The sequence below is a fragment of the Vidua macroura genome, chromosome 14 (assembly GCF_024509145.1).
Source record: "Vidua macroura isolate BioBank_ID:100142 chromosome 14, ASM2450914v1, whole genome shotgun sequence".
NCBI classification, from domain to species: Eukaryota; Metazoa; Chordata; class Aves; order Passeriformes; family Viduidae; genus Vidua; species Vidua macroura.
Genome location: NC_071584.1, coordinates 3,665,605 through 3,690,767, shown reverse-complemented (window position 1 = coordinate 3,690,767; position 25,163 = coordinate 3,665,605). Strand labels below are relative to the sequence as shown.

The following is a 25,163-nucleotide window of genomic DNA, read 5'->3' as shown; positions in this document are numbered from 1 at the left end:
AAGATCCAGTTTGGATGTGCTGTGAGGATTTGGTTCCACTGGTGAATAAAACCCCAGGGGAGGGCTGGAGAGGTTGAGATTGTGGCTGTGTTCTGCCCCCACTGCATCTCACTGGCTTAAGAGATTGTGTCAAGGGGGTTGAAGTCCCTACAGAACACAAGGAGGGCTCTAATCAAGTTCAGAACTGGAGAATTCCAAGGAAAAATGCCAAATTTTCCTTCTTTCCTTGTGCTTCCTTACCAACCACCCATGTTTTTCTGGAAACCGGGGAAAAGACAAAGTTGCCCTGTTGGCTGCAGGAATAAAATACCACCACTAAAATTCCTCTGTGGCTGCTCTGAGGAACAACAAAGACAACGAGAGATGAATCACGCAGAGAATTACTCATTTCCAAACAGTAAACAGGTCATGCTCAGCATTGTTAACTCAGGGGTGTCACTGCTGTGGGAGTCTGAGAAAATCTGTCCTTGCTCAGGAGTGAAATGATGGGAATCAGGCTGGAATTGCACCCAAATATTGGCATTTCTGCCATGAGGTATGGGGCACTCACACTTCAGGATCACTACAAATTCCTGCTCTTCTGATATACTGGTACAATCCCTTAAATCTCATCAGATAAACTGTATTTGATGTCCAAAGGCCAAACAAACAACACTGAAAAATGAACAAACAGAACCTTTTTAGAAAGATTTATAAAAAGCTAAACAGGTCCAATACTGAGGTTAGGGACTTGTAGTTTTAGAATAGCTCAACTGCTAAATTTGTAAGTTAAGCAATTAATTTGTAAATTAATTTGTAAATTAAGAATACAAAAAGTGATCTGCTGTCCTTCCTCCCGTGGTGATGTGAGCACAGGAGATTTTGTGTTTCATCACAGGCAAAATTGTTCTTTAACTTCAGTGCCATTGTGGGGGAAACATCCCTTAATTTCAGTGCCACCACAGAGCAAACTGTCCCTTAATTTCAGTGCCTTGCAGGGGAAAGTGTCCCTTAATTTCAGAGCCATTGTGAGGGAAACTTCCCTTAATTTCAGAGCCATTGCCCCATGTCAGGATCTCTTCCTGCTGCCTCTGCCTGGCCTCAGAGGGCTCTTCCCACTGCACAGATGTTCATGTCAGCACAGCAGCTCCTGTGAACAAGCTTTGCAGGATTGGGGCTTGATCTGCAGCTCTTTTTACTCTCCAGCAGTGTTTTTCTCCTCCCAAAGCTGCTTCCATGCTTTGACCTTGCTCTAGAGCCCAAAAGAAATGCCTCACAATTTTCCTGAAGGCTCTCTTTATTCTGATGGCTCCTGTTTGAACCACTGCTATGCAGTTAATGCTGCACAGTCCTTTCTACACTGAGACCTTCCAGCCAAGAGTTTTACAATTTGGCAGCTGAGATTTCAGCCTGAAAATTCATCCCTGTTTTTTTACTCTCCCCCAAGAACCTGTTTTCAATTGATATAAACATTTTGATAGCTTAAGAGTGCAACAAAATGCTGAGCCTCCCTTTCCAGCTGGATCCCAAGAGCTGTTCCTTTCACTCCAAGTGTTGCTTGTTGTTGGCTGTGCCAGTGACTGGGCTTGGCTTGGCCTAGCCATGCAGATCCAGGCACCTCTGTAACCTCCTGGCACATCCAGGGAAAATTCAAACCCATTTTTATGTGCTTTTCTAGCAATTCTTTCTGCCTGCAGTGGGTATTCCTCCCCCTCCTGCCCTGCCATACCTCACAAATACCCCTGTGCTCAGTAAGGGGCAGCAGGAACCCGTTGGTTTCTTTCAGCACATGCAGAAATCCCTCAGAGACACAGTTCACCTCTGTCAGGCCAAAATTCATGTGCAGCACCGAAAGTTTTAGTGATTAAACAAGACAAGAGGGAGCAGAACTCTGAAAGAGGAACCCCCGCAAAGGCTGGCTCTAACTTGATAAGCTGTTTGTTTATTCTGCAGGGTCTCATATCTGGATTTCATTTCTGGGATTAGTTCTCTGAATTCTTAGTGCAGCAAATCAAGGCTGTACGTGTGGAATGGGGATGGAGGGAACCTTTTTAATTTAATTGCTTGCATGGATTTGCATTATTCTTTCATCTCCCACCTTGGTGCTTTTCTCCTCCTGAATTCAAATTTTTCTTTCTTAGTGACATCCAGTTTTCATTTTGCTTTCATTCGGTGCTCACTGAACTTTAATCATTCTCTTTTTTCTTAGTTGTTTCCATATAGTTCTGTATTCCTTGCCAGGGCTTTGGATCCTCTGCAAGAGACAGGCAGGAGAGAGCTCCAAACCCTCCTCATTTGATTACTTTTAGAGTCATATTTGTTGGTTTTGTTAACTACCCAGCACCCAAACGAATTTTACTGTTTAAAGGGCAACTGCACATTTTGTCTGTCTATAGGAACTGCAAGAAACTTTTGGGATGAAGAGGTGAGACTTTTAGGAAAAGCAAACAGTGGCGTGGTTGTTTCTGCTTTGAAATCAATATTAAAAACAGAACCAGTTTGGGGTTTCATAAGAAAAAAAAAGCTTTTCATTAGGAAATTACTCTGTGGCAAAATCCTGCATGGAAAGTGGCTGGATTAGAAGCAGTTTTCCAGGAAAGCTTCTCCAGCCAGGATGGTGTTTCCGGTCCCATCCCAATGATGCCATGACCTTGTTGTTGGGATGGAAGTGTAGGACGCTGGAGACACCACGTTCCTTGGTGGAATCTGGGCTCTGGATCTGTCTCTCACTACCGGGGGCTGCCCTAAATATCTGGCTATTTTTAGACAAGTCTTTTTCTGTTGCTGCTTTCCATAATAAGAAAAACCTTTGAAGGATTTGTGTTTTTATCCCTATGCACAAGAGGAATTAAAATAAATAAATAGGCCTTAAATATTTAGACATGAAGAGAGAAGAATTTCCTGCCCAGCTTTGGCCGAGCGGCGTAGGTGGCTTTAATGTGACCCGGGGCTGCTCCCAGTACCTGGCAGTGTTTGCTTTTCTTGGAAGCAGCTGCAGTAAAGCACCTTTAAAATCAGAATCCCACAATGCAAATCTGCTGTTTCCAGGTCACTGTGCAACCCCCTTCCCTAGGCCACAGTTTTTCCAGATGAGGAACTGATGTGCTGCAACTCAAATAACCTGATAGAGAGGGAATGGCTCCAGGCACGGCAGAGGAGCCCTGGGCACCCCCAAATCCACCCAAAAGGCAGGATCTGGCACTAAAAGCACAGCCTGACTGTGGGCATCACACCTGGACTATCATCCACCCGCTTGCCCTTCTCTGGGCTGCTCCCAGACACCAAAAACTGCTTTAGCTCCAAACCTTTGTGGGTCAAGTGAGCTCATGTGGGAACCTGCAGGGGACAGGAGAAGGGATTTTTGTCAACAGGCAGCCATGCTATGCAGACTTGATAAATATGTGCAGGGCTAATTCGAAGCAGATTCCTGCTTTGCCACAAGCAGAATTCCTCCAAAGCCTGCCATCAAAAACATTATGTCACAGCTGTGGAGAAGCCTCACAAACAGGGGAAAAGTTGGGGTCACGTCAGGGTAAGAGTGCGGTGGAGGCTGAGGAAGTGATTGAAGCCCTGCTCCACGGCCTGATGGAGTTTGTCATTAAGAAGGATTTCACCAAATGATTTGCAGCCAGTTCCCTGGGCCCGATTGGTACTTTCCAGCTTAATGCAAACCAGTGAGGAAACCAGACCTAGTTAGGCCAAGCTGGCCAGGGAGGCTGCAGGCACAGGGTAACAAAACCTCACCCGGGGCTGTGGAAATGTAACTGAAACTGGGCTTGGTTTTAAGGAGATGGTTAGGTTCCCTCTCCCCATCTCAGCAAACAGCTTTTATCTTGTCTCCCAAAATAGCAACCTGCTATCCTTCAAAACAAACCAGAAAAAAAGGGAAAACCTCCTGAGACAGGCACACAAAGCCGACAGAAGTGGAACACGGAGCTGATCGAAAACAGATTCCGGCGTCAAGTCCAAAGTCAGCTTCAGCCCATTGCTTCTTAATGGGTAGAGCTCAGAAACTAAGAAAACAAAGTAATTACCCACCGAGCAGATTTTACTGACACTGAGCATTCACATGTTCCTGACACATCCAACCCCTGTATTTGTTCAAATCCATCGCTGTTTAGTGTGGCACATCAATTGACTTGACCTCAGGAGGCTCTGGCTCATTTGCTTCTGGATTTATAGCTCAAGGAGAAATGGTCCAACAATGCTAACAAGGGTGGGCTTTTGTTCTGCTTCACCCTGCCCATCCACCTTCCCTGCTCTGATTTCAGCTCCATGCCTCTCATGGCCTTCCCCTGGCCTGCTCCTTCTGCAGGTCAGTGATTCATCACACAGGAGGACACAGATGTTCTTTACAAAGAAGCCTTTCCATGCAGCCCATTTTTTTTCTTAGAAAAGAGGGCTGGGAATGAGGAAAGAGATAGAGAGGAGGAATAAAGGCCAGAGAATGGGGATTGCCCGGGTTCCACCAGGGTTTGTGTGGTGCTGCCTATGGGACACAGCAGCATCTCCAGGGAGCAGAGATCACTGCTGGACTCACACCAGCAAGGCTCCAAGCAGGAAACCTCGGGGAATGTGGCCTGAGGAAAGCTGGGATCTCTCTGAGCAGCTTTCCCATAATTATTTGGTGTTCCCTGGGCAGTCATGTTCCTTGCTGGCAAGTCGGGTTTAGCCCTGGAGCACGGTCAGAGGTTGCTTTGCAATCCACCCTCTTGTCATTCAGCAGAACCTCACCCAAATTCTTCTGTCAGCTCTTGCCTTTCTTGGAAAACATCCCCAGTCCTCTCTGAAGTCTGCTCTGGGGACACTTCTGAGTCCAGAGCTGAGATATCTACTCTGCCTCTCAGGGAGCACCAAAGAAGTTTGGAAAGGGAAGGGTCCTGTACGTCAAGGCAGGCCCTGCTTGGCCACTCAGCAGGACATCAGAGAATTTCCAAATGTGGCAGCTGGAGCTCTCAGAGATTGTTCCATGTGGAGCACCAGCAAATGTTTCCTGAAGGACATCTCCCAGCACTTTATCTCCTCTAATTCTAAGTATTCCCAAAGATAGGGCTGGCAGCTCTGCTTCCTTTGGGAGCTGAATTACACAGGCTGATGGAACAACCTTGGGAAGGTTTTCTTTCCTCTCCCCAGACTCTTGCCAACAGAAGGAGCAGATAAATGATTGCCCATGATTCCAGCCTCTCCTGATAACCACTCCCCTTTCTAACAGTTTTGTTATGGCAGCACCTAAAGGCCCACTTATGAGCCATTCCTGACAATTCCCGTCCGTTGGGCTTAGATTTTATTTTTCCAGATCTTATAAATCTCATTCTGTACAGAGTTTGAGGATAGGTAGTATCAGGGGTTTCCAACACTCTCATGTGCAAGTGGATGATGGAACAAGAAGAAATTTGGGAATCACGGTTTTAGTCTGCAGATGGTGGAGGAGGAACGTGAGTGAGCATCCTTCTGATCTGGTACGTCCAGGCAGAGGCTGAGTGCTAGCAAAAAAGACCGAAAAATGCTTTCAAAGAAACACACATTTTGCTAAATCACAGTGTCAGGGATTTTGTAACTTCTCTCTCTTCTTCTCTGGCCATTTTAATGTCTCTCCAGGGGATCCATGTTACAGTTTTCCAAAGCCTTGGTCTTAGGATGAATTACCATCATATTTTATTATCAAAGGAGAAGCTGACACACAGGACAATGATTTAGTTCACCGGGTATTTGGAAATACTGTTTCATTTGATACTATTGCCTTGTGTTACATGGAAAATTGCTCTGGAAATGAATGTCCTAAGAACTGAAATAGCCAGGCTAGGTGAAGTTCAAAGTTAGCACCCCTCAAGTGGGACTTCATTTGGAGTTCATGCTGGGCAGTGCTTTAATTTGTGTGCTGTGGCCCAGTGAAATTTCATTTACCAACCTCTTTAACCTGAGAAAAGTTCATTTGTATCTGTTTGCTGTGAATTTATAGGAGCGTTACTTTTCAACCCCAAAGCTGTGGTTCTCAACCAAGTCTGACTGCCCTAAATTACTGCTGGAAGTTGTGAACTGATTAAAGATGTCAGGGACTAGGTCAGCTCTCTAGAACCAGGGCAGATTTTCCACACGTGGAAAACCAACCGTTGTATTGAACTCTGGCAAAAAAATCAGTTCCCCACTGACAGCAGCTTGCATGGAAACCTCAGGGAAATCCCTCCTTAACATTTTCTGGTGCCAGTTTCAATCCTGACCTCTGCTGGCAGCCCGGCTCATTTAGGAGCTGATGCCTGCCTGGGTTATTCCATTGCCCCTAAACACTGAAATAAGGCAGTTTCTTATCTACAGAGAGATAAAACCTGCATCAAATCTCTCTGTGTCCCACCTGCAGTTCATCACTCCTGGTGCACCGTGTCCTTTCTTTGGGAAGTGCCACCACAGTGAAGGAACCATCGCAGACATTTCCAGTCTGCCAATACCTGGGCAGTGATGTGATTAATAAGGAAAAAATTAATATTAACCTATCACAGCCACACAGAAAAAGAAAGGGTTGGTGTTTTAATTCTGATTTCTTGTCACTTCAAAAGGAAATTATGAAGAAGGTATAAAAGTATATAGAAAACCTGTTGAAAACTCTCTACTAGTGCTCTAACTTTAAAGAAGTCCATTCTCCTCAACAAAACATCCACCCTGGAGTGGGGCAAGCCTTTTATTCCAGGTTAAAAAGTGCAGTGTAAAGAGTGAAACTGGGTAGGAACGGGAGGGAAATCACTGGAATCAACAGAGATTTACTGCTTGTTTTTGCATGGGAGGAGCTGGCTCATCTCAGGATGGATTTCAAGAGTGACTGATCCTCTCTGTGTACATGAGTAGGTTGGGGAATAGTTCTTGGAACTGAGTCAGCCCAACAATTGCTTTCATTATTTGCAGCTGTACAAAACAAATAAGTTTGAGAGAAATTTCGAGAGGTGCCAAATCCAATCCCATTGATGTGTGAGTGAGCAGTGTTTAGTGCTGCAGACATGAAGCCCGTGAATTACTGCTGATGACTCCTCAGCCTCACCTGTCACCTTTGCTAAATGAGCAGATCTGATGATACTCCTCAAAATAATCAAGTAATTAAACTAGAAGTTTTTTAAAGCGTTCCTTCCTTAGCATCCACAGCTTTGTAAGTAACTACTCACCACATACAAATTACCTGCAGAGAGGGATTCTGATTACATTAAAGGCAGCTCAGTGCAGGGTTTGGACAAGCTGGAACCACAGCTTGGTCCAGGTCTGGTGTCTGTAGCTGTGAGGAACAGTTGTGTTGACAAGCCATAAAAATCTCCAGCTCTATCCATCCATACTCACATAAAGCACCAGGAGTTCACCTGGGGGGGACAATTCTGAGTTGGCACAGGGACACAGAGAAGCCTGGAAAGAGCCCAGAGGAGGCAGAGATGGATCACAGACTATCCTGAGATGGAAGGGACCCGCAAGGATCATCCAGTCCAAGCCCTGGCCCTGCACAGACCCCCAGCAATCCCACCCTGATTGACCAAACCCTCCTGGAGCTCTGGCAGCCTCGGGACCCTGCCCATTCCCTGGACAGTGCCAGCACCCTCTGGAGAAAGAACCTTTCCTGATCTCCAACCTAACCCTGCCCTGACACAGCTCCAGCCATTCCCTGGGTGCTATCCCTGTCACAGGGAGCAGAAGTTGATGCTGTCCCTCCACTCCCCCTTTCACCTTCCCATTTTCCTACCCAGCGCTCTGGAGAAAGAGAAGAAATCTGGCTAGGTTCACTTCCAGAGAAATGTTGGAATAGCTCTGGAGTGCAGGAAGTGCTCCCTGAGTCCCCTGGGAGGAGGTGAAGGGCTGGGGTGGGCAGGGGGAGCACGGGGTGACCCAAAGGCAGCACAGAGAGCTGTGTCCGGCTCTGGCCAGGGCTGCTCCCCAGGAGGGGTCATCCCGCAGCCCCCTGGGTGCCCTCACTCCTCCTGACTCCCAGCTTTGCCTGAGGAATGTGCCCTGTCCTGGGGATGGCCAGTTAGGAGGAAGGAAAGCTATGTCTGGAGCGCTGATGAAGTAATCCTGTCTGGGAATCATTGGAAACACTGATCTGCAGCCCTCCAGCTTTTCTCATGAGACCATGCTGGAGGGAGAGGCAAAGACAGCTTCATACCTCACATTTTTTGATTTTTTTTTTTTTTTTTGTTTGTTTGTTTGTTTGTTTCCCCCTAGAGTATTTAGGGCTCCTTTTCTGTGCATCTTGTTCCCACTGGGTCTGCATATTTCCTAATCATGGAGAAGTGCCAGATCTTCTCTTTCCCAGAGGAATTGCCATAATTTGGATCAAGAAATAACAACATTCCTAGCCTTTTTTCCATCAACATGAGATTACCACATTTCCTAAATACTTCAAATTGTGCTTGAGTGCCTGGCAGATGATCGCAGATGTTGCCACCTCCTTTCCCAGATTTCATGTTTATTTTCCATGTAGATCCGAGTTCCTGGCTTATCAGCCAGTCCCAAAACGAGGACATGTCCCCTCAGTCTCAGGCTCACCAGCAGCACGGGCTGGTGACATCCCTGGCATTCCCTGAGACTCTCTGTGATGTCAGAGGGAAAACAATGGCCCTGATTAATGAGCTGCCACTGCCCAAGACCAAACAATTTTGATCTGGAGCTGCTTTCTGTGACCCCTTCCCATAAATCTGTAGCTGATCCAGGGATCCAGATCACAGACAGCCAGGAAAGGCCATGGCATTGGAATTCCAGAGGCTGCCTTGGAGCAGGTGCAGGTGAGCCCCAAAAGTGAGGTTTGGATTGCAGAAAAGCCAAGGAAAGGTCACAGGGTTTGTGTGTCAGCACCCAGAGCAATCAGGTGGCCTTGCTGAAGGGTTTTGCTGATTGCAGGAGGAAACCAGGGTGACCCTGTGCCACCTCAGCAGGAAATGCTGATACATCTGTGGCTGAGGAAAAGCCTTGTAGGAACAAATCCCAAAAGCTGGGCCAAAGCCTTATCTTATCTCCAAACACTTTCTCCACTTAGCAGTTGTTTTTACTTTGCTGTTGTAGACGTCTCCCTGCTCCAGACTAATGATTTAATTTTTCGTTGTTGTCACTTTGGATCATTTACACTCCAACTGCCCTGAGCCACACACAACTTCCACTTGCAGCAGGCACAGAGGAACGGGTGGGAACTGCTCCCCTCTCTCGTGACTCAGCTGAGAAAATGCTGCTTTCTCTGGCTGGGAAAATCAATGGAAACAGGAATCCTGTTGCATTTGAATATCCTGAAGGAACCTTTGCCATCTCTCCTGATGAGTTTGTAATTGCTAATTTAATTTTGGAAAAACTTCTTCAGCTTCTGTAGGAAGGGGAGCTTTGGCTCTGGCCTGGAGGTTCTCAGCTCTGTGCCCACCCACAGCAGAGCCACCCTGGGAGACTCCTGGTTATTTTGATGAGGAAAACCACAAGAAGAGAGGCTTCTATTAACCATTCCTCTCAAACAAACAAAGGAAATAGAGAATCTTTAAAAGCTGATGAACCATTTTCCTTAAAAATAGTTCAGCTGGAATAGCAGGCAAGGGAGAGAGTCCTGGCCAGAGGTGGTGAGAGGCTGAACCCCTTCTCACCTCCTCCTCTAGGAAAAGTGGTTTAGCACAGTGGAAATGCACAGGAAAAGATGAAGGGTTTAAATCTTCACTGACAAAATATTATCCTCAAAAGACACATGGAGAATTGAGAGAGCAAATAACTTGACCCAAAGCAGCTCCCTGAGCACAGGAAATGGGAGAGAGGCACTCAAACCACATTAGGTCTAGAGGGGAAGTTTTCCCCAAGCAGTTCTGACCCACATATTCCCCACCTGCAGCCCATCATGGGGGCCTTTGCCCTCAGTATTGACTCAGTTCCCATCAGTGTCTCAATACAGAACTCACCAGCCAGCAGAAAAGACAAAAATTGGGAGTTTTTTCTCTGACTTACAGCCAAGACCTTCCCCACAAGAGCCTCCTTTCCCCTCTGCTGGGAAAGTCAATAACATTTCATGTAGAAGATCTTGCATTGTGCATAGAGAGCACAAAACATTTAATTAATGTCTAGGAGAATCAAAAATCCTATGTCCAAGTTCACAACAAAAGGAGGTGTGGAGATGGGTCTCTTTAGTTATTTGCTACTGTTTTTTTAAACCTTTAAACATAATAGAAAACCACTTGAGTGTAATGACTGAAAGCTGATTCCAGGAGCTGAAGACTTAAAAACACCAAATATTGCAAGGCTTGTGATCCAATAATGCTGGCAGTGCTGTGGTGCCTTCTCTTTTCATGGGGGTAACCTTGAAATAAATCCTAAAATGATTACAGGCCATTGGTTTAAACACACATGGCTTTTCAGTGAATCCCTGAGCTCTCCAATTCCAGCAAAAGTAGATTTCCTTGGGGATGGAAGCATGAAGATACCCTTTGAAAGGGGCATCTGCTCATTTCAAGGTGTGCTCACGCTGTGCTGGTGATGAGGTGCCCTGGCAGCTCGGAGGGGAGAACATTGTCATTTCCTGGGTGTCATTTCTGCAGCAGGGACTGAGTTGTTTGGAGGATCTGGCTTTTCCTGGGAGGAGGGGAGGGGACAGCTCTGCCTCTGCACCACCCCAGTTACTACTGGTCACCTCTCACTGGTCACCAGGACAGGGTGTGGTGTCTGGACAGCCCCCCGCGTGTCCAGAGGGATCCTGGAGCTTCTGTTCCAGGCTCTGCCAGGCAAGCACAGCTCATAGGAGCATCCTCAGCAATGACAAAACAGATTTTAAATGCTGTGTGTCTGTCACCCTCCTTCCCTGACTCAAATCAGCTCCAAACGATGACTTCCAGCCCCTTCCAAGGGGTCCTGAGGTGCCCTGGGCACAGCTCTCTGCACAGGAGTGCCTTTACACACAGGAATAGTCCTGGAGGTCACCCATGTGGACAAAGCTGTTTGTGTGCCCAAGCCCTCATGCCATCCCTGCTCTAACCTGCCAGCACAGCACTCTCTGTTCTGCCCAGCAATCATTTCCTTGTCACCTGAAGCAGAGACTGTGTGGGCTCTGTTCCCCCAGCTCTCCCTGTGGCCAGAAGGGATCCCCGAATCCTTAATCAGGGATCACATTGCCTGAGCTGTCACTGAGCCACACCCAGGCACTGCCAGGCTCACAACCATCTGTGAGGGCTCTCCTAGGGAGAGCTGCAGTGCCCAGAGGATGCCTGGAGGAAGGCTGTTACAATTAGGAACAGAGATTAAAAATACTTTTTATCCACGCTCACTGCTGGGCCCAGTATGGAGCATCAGGCTGTGTGTGGGAGGGATCTCCCTGTGCCAAGTGAGATGGAGTTGGAAACCATCTGACAGAGAGGTGAGGGAGGTCACCCATTACCCTCTGCCTGGGGAGCCTCCCATGTTTAATGTTGGCCATGCTGCAAAATCAGATTATCCCAGGAAAAGCCATTTTCAATATATTTTTCTCCCCTGGATAATGTATCAGTCAACCTTTCACATTTTGCTCCCGAGGATTTGTGGTTGTGCTGTGTTTGCGGTTTTCATTGCTGAGAGCAGAATGCTAAAGCCTGAACTGGAGGTAGGAATGGACTCCCAGAGTCAGAAATGGTGCAGTGAGGCTCTGGGCAGAGGCTCTGTCCTCACCTCAGCTCTTTCCAGGGGCATCTCCAGGTTGGAGGTGCTGCTCTTGTCTTGCTGGAGCCAACTTGTGCTGGCAACAACCACAGCACGGCAGGGAGTGGGGATCCTGAGCAGAGGTGTCCCTTCCCAGGAGGAGCCTGTCCTTCCCCCGTGGCTCACACAGGGGATGTGTGGCTGAGACCTCTTTGTGGCTCTGTAGGAGGCAACGAGCTGTCTGCCATATCTGCAGGATTGTCACTTCAGCATCTCATCCCAAACCATGCCAGGGCATCTAGGGAAGAATGCTGCACCAGGAGCACACTCAGAGCAGTGTCAGCTCCGCAGGGGATGGCAGGACAGCTGTGGCACCCAGGACTTTTCTTGTGGCTCTCACAAGGATCTTTGCCATGGTCATGACACAGTAATGACGGCTCACTTTTAATTTTATGTCCCTTGTAGCCCTAGAGCATGACCAAAATTATTCATCAGGGTGGAGAGGATGATGTTCTTTTAGGCCTGGGTATTGGAATTTGAGCAGTGCAATCAGAGCACTTCAGCTTCAGCAGGACCCAGCCCAGCAGGTCTCCCACCCCACCCTGGGAAGGCTGTGGGTCCTGGCTTTTAGGGACAAAGGTTGGGGAGCAGGGCTGTGGAAAAGAGGGAGTGCACTAACCAGGAATGTGCTTGATTCTCCCTTGCAGCATCCTAACACCTTCAAAAGGCATGAATCTCTCAAACACAGACAACAAATATGAAAGTGGAGCACATCCTTCCTCCTCATTCAACACACCCTTGGGGCTGTCCCCAGCTTTGCGCAGTCTAGCTCTAAAGAGACCTGGGGAGATCAGGAATATTGTGAGGTCTCACTCTGCCAGTTTGGCATTAGGTATTCTGCCGTAGCACAGCCTGGCCTTGCCCCCACAACTCTCTCTGTTTTGCCCTCAAAATGTTCTTTTCCCAGCCCACTCAGCAGTGGTGTGACAGAAGGGGCACAGGCTGTGTTTATATAAACCCTCTGTCACCTGCCAGCAGAGACCAGATGTGTGTGGCACAGGAATTCTCCTGTCCTCTATGGAGTAGAAAAGCACCGAAATTCCACTTTGCTTATTCTGTTCTTCAGCTCCCGAAGCCAAAATAAACTTTGGGCAAGAAGTAACTCAGAAGCAAAACCAGAATAATTGAAAAATACTTTTCTTTCTCTTAGCAAGAACGGTGTCAAATGTTGTAGAAGCCCGAAGACTCTGCAGTCAGAACAGAGCTCAGGCTCTGACCCTACACCCTCTGACAGTGCCACACTTGCTCATGAGAGCTGCAATCCAGAGGCACCAGCTGAGCCCCCCTTAAGACCTAAGAACAACTGAAGGCACAAGAGGAGAGAAATAATTTTGTTTCAAACCCCAGGATTTTCTAAGTCCTGGCTGAAGTCACAACATCAACAGCCCAGAGCAGACCCTGGGAGGAGCAGTGTCCTGGGAGAGCAACAGGGACCCAAACCCCCCTCAGCTGGCAGATTAATGGCATTTGACAGACAAATTTGAAGCTGTTGGCCATATCCTGGAGCATTTTTGCAAAGCTCAGCACAGTCAGTCTGAGGGGGCTGTGAAATGCCTCAGCACCACAAAAGAACCTGTGCCAAGGCTCAGCCCATTCCCAGTGGGAACTGGCTCTGCCAGGAAACCAGAGGGGACTGGGAGCCAAGAGCAAGGATGGGCTTGCCTGGCAGTGGCTCCTCCTGCGGAGTTTGGGGCTTTTTCTGTTGGTTCTCAGCTCAATGTGATGCTGCTCCCTACGTGTGCCACCCCGAGGGTGTTGAGGAATAGCAGTGCTTCCCAAATAAATGGGAACTGTGGGGCTGGAGCCTCCAGCTGCTCTGCTTGCCCAGCATTTCATGGAATAGCAGTTTGGAGGTGCTAAATAATGTCACACAGAGCCATTGGAGAGAGTTGAGGTTGGCCAGACTCCAACTTCTTGTTCTGCAAAGGACCTTGGAGATGGAGCAACAGTGCCAGAGCAGGGGGAGTGGGCTGGATCTGTCTCTGGTGGCCAACACTGGTTCAGAGTCTCAGCCAGGGTCTGGAGGAAGGGTCAGGGGCTCCAAGGGCACTCCAGCACCGTGTTTTCTGGGCAGGATCCCCTCTGGAAGGATTCTGTGGTGCCATGAGATTATTGAGATCCTGATAGGAGCTCCAAGAGCTCCTGGAAGAAGCCAGAGACTCCAAAGTAGGAGTGAGTCACTCCCCACACTGATGCCAGGCAAAGAGCAATTTACTGAAATCAAGCAGCCCGGAGATGAGAGTAGAGAGGTGGGGGCAGGAAAATCACTGCTTCGTGCAGTTGAAAAGTTAAAGCCTAGTGTTTCTCTTTCTGCCAGATATGTTATCTCCCTGTCTGCTGCAAATAATGCCCGTGCTGGGAGCCCAGTGAGGATTGCTTGGCTTATCGAGTTTGAGGCACAGGAGAAGAGAGAAACTTGAAGAGCAGGAGGGAAAAAAAACCACGGCTTTAATGTCAGAGCTTTGGAAGTGGAGATCCTTATCAGAGCCTGGTTTCTCATCTCCTTGATTATATTACTTTGAATTTGGACAAAGCAACCAGCCTGGCCAGCCTCCACTTCTGGTTCTTCTCAGTTTCACTTTCTGAACATTGTCTCATTGTAGATGAACACTCAGATTGTCCCTGGGGACAGTTCCACAGGCAGGAGACATTTCCTGGGCCAGGAGATGATGAGAGAGACCTTTGTTATTGCAGTCATTAATGCTCCTGGTCATCAGAGACCTGACAAAATCACAGATTCCCCTGGGAGCATTACCCCAGCCACAGTGCCCACAGACCCTGGGGTTAAGCTCAGATGCAGGATTTGGGAATGGTGATTTGGGAAACACCAGGTTTTCAATTTGCCTTTAATATCACAGGTGCTTCACAGAGCTGCTCCCCAGAATTATTGTTTTCTCTTCTCCCATTAATTAAAATGTAATGTATGAGCTCACCCATCAAATTATTTCCCAGGGACCTGACTCCTTCCACTTTTATATGTGTGCAAAATCCTTTTGACACAGATCTGTTTTCCAAAATCTGCAATAATTCAGTAATAAAGCTGGCTCAAAACACTACTGGCACAAATGCAGGTGCTCAGTGTCGGAAAAGAAAGAGAGGAATAAAGGAAACAAAAACGAACCGAGGGCATCTCCTGACCAAGGATAAATGCAGCACTGTGTGGGCCCCCAAATTAGGAACTATTTACAAAACAAAGAGTTTGCCTCGAGTGCATTGTGCTGCTCTGACGCCACTGAATAGCCCGTCTAAACTAATGATGGTTTCTTCTTTTTTTTTGGGTCAGGTCTCGCTGAGGAAGAGCTTCTTCAAAAACCAAGACTGAGCATTTCCAAGGACCAAATTGTCATCTCACCAGGAGACACCCTAAAAATAAAATGCTGGTAAGGCTTGCTCAAAAAATGCTGGATTTTTGTCCTCGTGTTGATTGCTTTGGCCCAGCACAGCTCCAGGACACAGCAGAGCCTGATGCTCGGCCAGCTGGGAGCTGGGGCTGTGTGGAGGGAGTTGGATGGGCTGTGACAGAGCAGGGAGGAGAGTCTGGGGTCAGCTTGGCCAAGTTCTTTGTGTTGTGCTGTTCAGGGGCCCAAGTAAAGCCCTGAGTCAGCACAGGGGAGAGCTCACAGGAGCGGGATGTGCCGTGTTTGAGGACATGGCTGGAAATCCTCTTTGAAATAGGGGTAGATTCAGCTCCTCTGCAGCTAAATCACTCCTTTGCCCTCTGTCCATGAGGAAACAACAAACAAGATCACCAGGAGCTGCCACCTAGCCCATCACAGACACTTAAATAAGCAGCAGTCATGGTGTGTACATTCAAAGACCCAGCCAGTTTAAACATAACATATTATTTAAATCAAATTTAACCAGGACTTGTGAAAAACCAAAGTGCTGCTGCTGTAAATCACAGCAGCACCTCAGTCCTGGCACAATGTGTGCCACCAGCCATGCAAGGACCAGCAGGATTTTGGTGATGACAGGGAGAGGATGCTCTGGGAATGGGGATACATCTGACACACGAGAAAGGAGCAAACCCAGAGCACTCTGCTGTGCCAGAACACGCAGCAGCTGCTGGGTCTCACAAAAGGCCTCAGACTGAGATGGATGGAGGTGTTACTTGTTCTGAGTGGGATTTTTACACTTCACTACTGCCAGAGGATGTTTCTCAGGTTTTTCTCTGAGAGCATTGTAGGAAAAAAGCTCAGGGTAACACAAACTCTCACAATTTCTCTCTCTCACACACACATGGATTTTACACCTTCTTGCAAGGTTCCCTTGGCTGGTGCCACTGCCTGGATGGTTTCCTGCAACACAAGTTACTGAAAACAGGAAAAAAAAAAAAAAAAAAAAAAAAAAAGAAGTGAGAAGATTAATCTAAGTTTTAGGTTACGCTGACACGTCCCCTCTGATTTTTGTCCCAGACTATTTAATCCTTTGTTATAGTGAAAGGTGCATGGGCTCAGACTGTGTAAATTTGGGATGTCTTCTGGAATGGAAGGCAGCTTTTTTCCAAATCCCTCCAGTTTGCCATGTGGCTTATGAGGTCAGAACAACCTTCCAGTGGTATTTTTAGCTTGGCAAACAGCAAACATGATGGCAATAAAGTCTAAGCAGTCCTTTAACATCTCAGTGGTGCTCTCCATAAAACCTGTGTGGACTCAAAGACCCTGAGGTGCCCCAGACCAATTAAATCAACATTTCCCAGCAGTTCTCCATCCCCCACCTTTTTACTCTGGACGAGCACCCTACTATTCTTGTATCACCAAATGAATAAATAATTGAAGGAGTTACAAGCACTTCAGTCCCACATTGCTTTATGGATGCAAGCAAGAAATCCCCAAGACAGGTCTGAGAAACATAAAAGGATGTGAGCATGGGGTGTAACATGGGACCAGGGCCTGGAGCACTTCAGCTCCTTGGCTCAGGTGATTCAAAACCTGGGAAGAGAAGTGGTTTCTGAATGCAAGATTCCCTGGACCAGCCCCTCTGGGGATGTCTGCCCTCCTGCCTCCTCTGCCACATTCACAGCTCCTGGCCCAGGGGAGCTCTGGAATTCTTTGTGCTTCCAGGGGCGTTTGGGATGTGTGGGGCACAGGATGGGGCAGCAGCCCCAGCAGCTCTCTGGGAATGTCCATCCTCCCTTCAACTCCAGGCTTTTTAGGTTCCTGGCCAAGATTTCCTGGTCTGTGGTAGTGGAGCCAAAGCTGCTGCTGCCACTTGCCTCTGGCAGATGTGTGAAAATCCCAAAGCAACAGCCAAAGGATACATTACCCACCAGGATAATGTATGTAGGGGGGGAAAGAATTAAGGAAGCACAGGTGTGAAATCCCAGTGCTGCCCTGCAGAGCCACCTGAGCAGAACTGGATGGACACCAGAGGGGGAGTGGGTGACGAAAGGCAGGGACACGGTGACGTGCTGGGAGCTGTGTCTCCGTGTGAGCTGGCTCTGTTCCCTATTCCTGGCCAGCAATCCCAGTCCTGGAGTCACCAGTGACGTTGGTAGGGTGGGCCAGAGCTCTGGGTCCTCGGAAGGACAATGGGAAGCTACTCTTACGTGGGATGGGGCTGTCCAAGCCACCAGAGCATCCAAGAACAAGGGCGAGGCTGCTCAGCAGAGAGGATATTCCCACTTTTCCCAGTGCTCTCCGTCAGCCTTGTGCTGGGAATGACCTCAGGAGCCCAGCTCCATGTCCGCCTGCTCTTCAGGAAGGCGACAGAGGGACGGGCAGGAACGAGGGCCAAGAGGATGTTTGTGGAAAGGTCACTGGATGTCCTGGCAAAAGTGCTCTGACTGCACCTATTGGACCCTGCAGGCCACTGGAGCTCTGAGTTCTTGGCTGGATGGGAGTTTCACACAGATACACACTTTGGGCTTTGCCATCTCAGTCCTCGGTCAGCGTGTTTGGACTGGATTTCTCCCTGGCAGCATGAGCTGGGGAAATCCAGGGGTTCTCACTCCTTCCTCAGCAAATGCCAGTGGGAATTCTCTGAGTGAGAAGGGACAGCCATCCCCCCTGTTCTTGAGAGCACACACACAACTCCCTCTCTCCAACACCAACTTCTTCCCCAGGAAAATCCACAGGAGATTAACCCTCAACCCACCAGTTTCCACACTGAAAATCAGTTTGCTACAAAAAACACCATCATCTTCATCTCCTAGGCCTGTGTGGTAGCTCTGGTCCATCCCCAGAGCCCTCAGAGAGAGCACCAGGAGCTCCTGCTGCTTCTGATGCTTCCAGCACATCGAACTGTGACTTAGATCAGCTGGGAGCTCTGGGTCCTGCAGCAGGTGACATCCAGGCCCTGCTTTTTGTCCCGAACTCCATGGAATTGCATTTTTCACAAGCTGTGCTTGGAGATTTGGCAGCAGAGGAGTCAGGTAGGGAGAATACGCATCCTCTGCCCTCCTGACTTGATGTTCTGGCTGCTGTCATGTGGGAAATTGGAAAAAAATGTGTCCTGAGCAGATATTCTCAGATTTGTAACCTGATTAGTTTCAGCCCTTCATAAAAATCAAGACTGAGTCACTGCTGATTAAGCAAGAAAGGTGATGAAAAATTACATAAATATCCTCCTCTCTCCATGCAGCCTCAGTGCAAGAAAATATACATTAATTTAACCATTAAAATATGTAAAATCCTCTGCCTCGAACAAACATATAATTTTATCTGATGCTTTGTAATGTTTGAAGTAGCTAAAATACAGTGTTATAAAAACAAACTTGTGTTCGGGCAGTGTGTTAGAAGAGAAATTAAACTTTTCTCCAGGAGTTTGCTGCAGCTCCCACAGAGTATTTCAGGAATGTCTGGGGAACAGTGTGGGGTGATCCAGCTCAATTTCTGATGGGTGGAAGTGCAAACACTCAGCGACCTTCACAATTTTTTTGGGAATGGCAAGGGTAGGAGCACTGGGAAGGGCTGGCCAGAAAGAAGCCCCAGTTTTGCCTGAATCCTGTGTAATTTGGATGTGTTGTGCTGGCAGGGGACCCCCATCTGTGAGCTGGCAGCTGAGGGAGGACAACCCGCGGGTGCACGTGAGCGGCTGCCGCGATGTCTCCGGGCTGAGCTGCAGCCAGCTGGTCCTCAGGAGAGCCACGACCAACGACACCGGCTACCTCAGCTGTGCCCTCAACAGCACCCCCGAGCACCAGGGGCTCATGGCCAGGATCTATGTCTTTGTCCAAGGTAAGAATTCCACTTTTTAAATGGTGTTGGGCTGTGGGAGCTGTGTGAGGCAGAACCAGCAGTGCAGGAGCTTCCACCTTTCCGCTGGCCCAGGAGGAAGCAGCAGCTCTGACACTCTGAATAGATCAAATGCATCTGGGTTTTCATGGCAGCTCAATTCTCAGGGACATGGATGTGAGAACCAGAGATTACCCAACCTGTTCAGTTCCAGGACTTGAGAACTGGATTGTCCCATCAGTTTAGTGTCCCAAGTAACAGATACTTCCTTAAACATCCTTTCCTTTTAAGACTAAATTCTTCAGTCCTAAAGGGTTTTGCTGTCACAGTGCTTTTCCAAAGATTCATCCTTAATGCCCAAGCCCTCTCTCTTTCCCTTCCTCCCCAGGCACGGACCTTCCCAGCAGGATGCTTTGTAATTCCTCCCCTCCTACACATTTGTCCTTACATCTGTGAGACATTCCTAGCAGAGCTGTGTGACTGCATTGGATATATTTTGCTGTAAAAATTGCCCCAATGCTCATTTTTGTTCCCTTTGAGCTGCCTCTCCCCCACATTTCAGAATCATTGAGTTCAGATCCAGGAATTAATGGAAGCAGGAACTTCAGAGGAGCATGATCTTCTGTGATTAAGTGAATGCAACCTATTGAACCACCATTCCAATAATGGGAATTTTGGTTAGAATATTCCCCCCAAATGCTGAGGTTTTTTCAAATCTACTTTACAAATGCATTACTAAACACTGAATCATCTTGGATCTTCCAAGCTGAGATTGTGACTCCTCAGATGAAGCTGAGCTAACTTTTAGTGCCTTGAATAGATGACATTAACTCCTCTGGTGCTGGATAGGCTCAGCCTTCACTTCCCCACAAATACTCATGTGAATGAATTAATTTCATTTTCCTAGTAAAAGCTAAAATGTGGTTCTTTGAATACTCTTATACAAATGCTGCAGAGGCAGTGAGTTTGTCTGATGGTATTTGAAGAGTGCTGCAAACCTACACCTCCAGAAAACACAAATTTTTGCTGTCAGCTCTCTCTCAGGATCTCAGGGTGTTGCCAATGATGGTGAAGCAACACAAGGAGTGATTTCCATCTCCCAGGGGACTCTGATATGCTCACACAGCTAAATTCAGCTTTTGCACCTCCAGGTGAACACACCTGATCGATTCATGTGGGTGACACTTTCCTGCCTGTTGAAAACAGTCCCTTTTTACCCTTATCCTGCTTTCCCAGCAAGCTTTCCTTTAATTGGAAAGTGGCTTTTTGGCATTACTTCTTAGTTCCTGAAATAATTTTTTTTTCTCCCTTTCTATTTCCTTTCTCTGTTTTTTTTTTTTTTTTTTTTTTTTTTTTCATGGTGCTCTGGTTGCTTTATCCACCCTGGTTCTTGTGCTGAGCTGATTCCTTTTCCCATTACAACCAGCTCAGATGCCCCAGGTCCAACATTGTTAACCCAGACTGTCCCAAGCTCCAGGAAACTCAATTCTCTGTCCAGATTCAGTGCCCTGGCTGCCTACCCAGCCCTTCATTACTCTGTGGCAGGAGCACAAGCAGGAAACATTGTGGATCTTTTGGGACTGCCTGAGCATTTTCCTGAAGAAAATATCCCAAGTTATGAAATGCCTCGCCAGGGATGCTCTTAGAACAGAGCTGATCTAAAAAAAAGACAGGATGTCCTCCTGCTTGCCAAGGTTCACCTGACAAACAGCACAAAATCACCCTCTCAAGTGCACTTTAATTGTGTCCCACGTCCTCCCTGCTCTAAAAGCTCTTACTCAGACTCCTGTGCTTGAAAAGCCATGGAAGGAAAAGTAGGCGGAAAATCCTCTGGCTTGTCCTGTGCACCCAAAGCAGGGCTCTGCCCCAGCAGCTCAGTCCAGGAGCTGCAGGTTCCTGCTGGGATCTGGCCTGCCAGGCTGAGGAAGCTGCTTGGCCCCGTGAAATGGAACTATTTATACCGCAGCATGGATCTGTCCTTAGGGCATGCTCTTCCTGCCATTCAGTTCCTGTGGATATTTGTTGGAAGCCAGCAGGCTGTCCTGGGGACAAGGAAACTGTTCTGGACTTAAACAAGGAGGGAAACTGCTGTGACAGTGACTGGGCAGCACTGAGAAACCCATCAGCTGTCTCCAAGTGAGGAACTCACAGATCCTTGGCAGTGCCAGACAGGGGTGAGGCCCAAAGCTCATCTCTGTGGATGTTTTGTGGAGAGAGAAAGTGCTCAGTGTTCATGAGGTTGAGCAGGTGAAGGCAGAAAATGTGGAGCCAGCCCCTGAAGGCTGGGGATTCCTCTGAGGTTACAAGGTTTGCCAAAAAAGGAAGGGGAATGATATTTTTCCCTTCATTCCTGGCCGGCTGCTCGACACCAAAATGAGAACATTATTGTGTCAGAAGCCCTGTTATTGGCCATTATTTCCTGTGCTGCCTCCTGTTTTCCCAGCCTGACTGAGGGGTTTGTGAGCTCTGGCAGGACCTGGCACTCACAGCTCTCCCTGTGGGGTGGTGGAGCTGTGACCCTGCACATCCCTGGGGTCAGGAGGGGCAGCTGCCACCCTTCAGCTGCACTTGGGCACTGAGGGAGGCACAGCTCAGGAGCTTCATCCTGAATTAATTGTTCCCGAGGCCTTTTCTGCCTCTGGCTGCAGCTGCAAGTCCTAAGGATCATCATTAAAAAGGAAGACAACCCCTTCTCCTGTTGCCCATCTCCCTGTTGGAAATACCAGAGCATAGAGCAGCCCAGGGCTGGAACAGAAATAGTTGGCAGTTCTTAACTGAGTTAATTCCATCTCAGCTCTGAGGGATAATCTCTGCAGGGAAAGGCAGGGTCTGGTCCCACACTGCAGTGGCAGCTCCATGGAAAATGGAGCTACCACAGCCACCCAGACACAGCATCTGCTTCTATCTGCCTTCTGCAGTTACCCCTCCTGAGCAAGAGACACCTCCCTGTGAGAAATATCCTCATTTGTTGCAGCCTTTGGGATCCCTGTGCCAAGGGACAGGGCAGGCTGTGTGAAAATACAGACAGTCCTCTTGACAATGGTCCCCTCAGTGTGTTATCCACTATATTCTAATATTGAATGCAAAACACAGCACTGTTCCAGCTAGAAAAAAAACTACCTCAATCCCAGACAAAACCAGGTCAGCATCCACCCCTTATTCCATATCTTTTCCATCATGCCAGGTCTCACATCCCACATTTTCCAATACCCCATTGCCTTTCCTGTCTCACATATACACACAGATATCATTCCCAGCACATATAAAATTTAACATGGCTTAGAGAAGGAGGAAAAAAAGGACAAATCAAGCAAAGATTCATTCCACCTTCCCAAAGGGCTACCCCAGGCTCCAGTCTAGACAGGAGTCAGGACTTGCAGCTCTCAGCTATTTGAAATACTGTTAGTGTCAGCAAAGTCAGAGTCCTGGGAGGGTCAGCTGGAAGACCTCCTGGCTCAAATCCTGCCTCAGCTCCATCCTCCAGCAGCCCCTGTGTCACAGTCAAGGATCAGCTGCACATTTTGTACCCCTGAGTCAGTGATCAGAGCAAGGAACGAGCCCACCCAGTCCTGCTGCCTCCACCTTGTGTGACTCCAGTGCTGAGGTCACTGGAGCTGGGCACATCTTGCCAAAGAGTGTCTGGAAAAGTTCCTCCAGGTTTCCAAGCTGGGATTCCTTCCCACCCCCAATGGCATTTGCTTTGCCACAGCTGCAGGGCTAAAAGAGGCAACTTCTCAATGCATGGGGCCAGCAACATCCTTCAGCATCTTTCATGCAAAGCAGGGCTGTTACTGTATTTCTTGAAATAATTATGGCCATGATAGAGCTGCTTCTCAAATAACTGCTTCAGAAACACCAGTCCCACCTCCTCTGAGTGCAACAGGTAGAAAATGCTGTGTGTGAGCCCTATGTTGGCTGCCTACGAGAGGCTGAGCAGAACAGGATGGATTCCCCAATTCCTGCTGATTCCAGTGGGGCTCACTTTGAATACACAAACATTTTAACAGTGTACAATTAAACAGTGAACACTTGAACAGTGTGTCCCCACCCAGAGCCATCAGCTGCTGGTGTTTCACCACCTCGGTGGTGGTGTGAGTGAGGAACACAGGACAGTCATTTGCTCCACATGTTTGGTTCTCAGTTCTGGTGTTCACAAGAGCACAGGAAATCCAGAAGATGCCCCCACAGAAAATTTGAGTTCTGGCTCCTTTTAAAGGAAAGAACCATGTGGGAACAATGAAGGCACCAGCCACAGTGCAGTCCTTCCAGGAGTCCAAAGCATGAGGACTGGAAATCAAATTTGAAGCAAGACTGACATTTTTATGGGAGCTCGAGTCCTGCTGAGGCCATTCCAGAGGGATAAGGGGGATGCATCCAAGCACAACTTGTCCTGCTGGAGCATCTCCCTGCTGGTCAGCTCCAGGGAAGGGCAGGAGTGAAAAGTGAGGAGAGGTGGTCCAAGTGCTGCAGCAGGGTGGAGTTCAAGTTCACATCAGCCACAGCCCAGGGATGAGCAGCCCCATTGGCCTCATCCCTTTCCCACCACGAGGTATCTAAAGAGGCTGGAAGTGCATGGAAGGGCCCCTCAGCTGAGATCATATTTTGCTTCTGATGTTCTTTGAAGCTGATTCCTGCCTCCTTAATCCTCTTGACAGTTCACAGAGATAATCTGAAAGTGAGAAACAGAACTGCAGGGCTGGGTGACAGCTTTGGGCTTTGGCTCGCTTTTCCCAAGATTGTACCAGTGGGAACAGAGCTGGAGCTGCATTTCTTCTGTCTTTGAGGCTGCAGACTTGCTGCCAGACCTGGGCCAGCTAAGATAGGCAGCTACTGAGCTGTGTGCCCTGCAGATAAAGTGGCTGTCCCTGCACACGGCAGTGCTGGGAGGGTTGGCTGCAGATCCCAGCTCAGTGTCAGAGCACACAGAACACAGGCTGTGCCCTGGGCAGGACCTGCGAGGATTGAGGGCTGCATCCAAGGGAAAAACAAGATGCTTTTAGCTCTGAATTAAGGCATTCAGTATCTTCAAATCACATCCTGAAGGGTCTCACTTTAAAGCAGAGGAGACTTGAAGGATGCGATGAGTGAGCAGTGCCACTTCCTGGCACTGGCAGTGACAGCTCCTGACAGCCCAGCACGGAGAGAGGATCCCTCCTCATGGATCAAGAATTTCTAAATGAAAGGCAGAATCACACACACTTCCCCCACTGCTTCCTTCCTGGTTTTTATCCACTCAGTAGCTGCTAATTGCTGAGCCTTCCCCAAGGTGGGAGACCTGTTCTTAATGGGACTTCAGGTAAAGCTGGGGAGTATTTTCCACATAGTCAAACCTGCCTGAAATCTGGTGGGGGACTCAGAATTTATAAATTCTTCTGCTCCTTGAAACATAATTCCAGATAAAGCATGGAGGCTTCTTTTTCTGTGGTGTTTTTTTGTGATTTTTAAAAAATAAATCTTTCCATTTTGCTTTTATTTGCTTGGCAGCAAGAAGCATTTTGCTTCAACAATTTTTGAACTTAACACTTTTTAGAGTAATATTTTATTCTCTACAAATATTCCTGTGTTCATAACAGTTATCTCCAGGGGAAGAATGCATTTCATTTGACCAAAACAGAATGCCTCATGTTGACTCAGGATGGCTTCTGGGGGTTTTGCAGTCACTTTTGTTTTGCCTAAAGAGAAAATATTCTGCTTTCTGTTTAATCTAAACATTCCACCACCAATTCTTTTCATTGGCCTGCCAAACTGAAAGGTCTTTTATTTTCAAAGATCCAGTTTCAAAACAAGTGCCTTTATAGGAGTTACTCCTGTACCTAGAGGCAGCTTTGATGGGTCACCAGGGGGAATTCAGCAGGCCAGGCTGTTTCCTTGTGAAGCTTTCCAAAATGCTCTGCCCAAGGTGTCACTGCACTGCTAATGCTGCTATTACTGTAAAGAACATGTTATAAACCTCCTCTCGATGCTTTTTGACCTTGATGAAGACAAACTTCATGGGGATTATGTTAAACATGAACTTAAAGAACCTGCAAAACTCTGCCCAGGCTCCCCAGCTTAGGTATGGCTGAGTGAAGAAAATAAATGGCAAGGGCGAGGGAATTATCTTTATCTGGAACAAAGCGAGAGGCAAAATGAGAATGTTCAGAAATTTCACGGACATGAACAGCCGTGAATGGCTGTCCTCAAAGGCCATTTAGTGCTCGTCATCCTCCTGGGCTGGCAGCACCTGAAGGGAGAGGTGATGTCAGCTCCGGGGCTCGGGCTGTGAGACAAATACCACCAGACAAATTGCTGTCACGGTGTAGGAATGAAAAAAACCCAAATCCTGTATAAAATCCTCTGTGTGTGTGTCAGGAC

General features: G+C 47.9%; 1 protein-coding gene across 1 annotated transcript in view; it reads left to right on the top strand.

Moving 5' to 3' along the window:
* LOC128814223 (vascular endothelial growth factor receptor kdr-like) overlaps nt 1–25,163 on the top strand; it is a 125,104-nt gene that overhangs the window by 17,844 nt on the left and 82,097 nt on the right. Inside the window, exons 2-3 of the mRNA XM_053989846.1 lie at nt 14,918–15,014; nt 18,610–18,812. Of these exons, the coding sequence (XP_053845821.1) occupies nt 14,918–15,014; nt 18,610–18,812 (300 nt within the window). The remainder of the gene's footprint in view (nt 1–14,917; nt 15,015–18,609; nt 18,813–25,163) is intronic.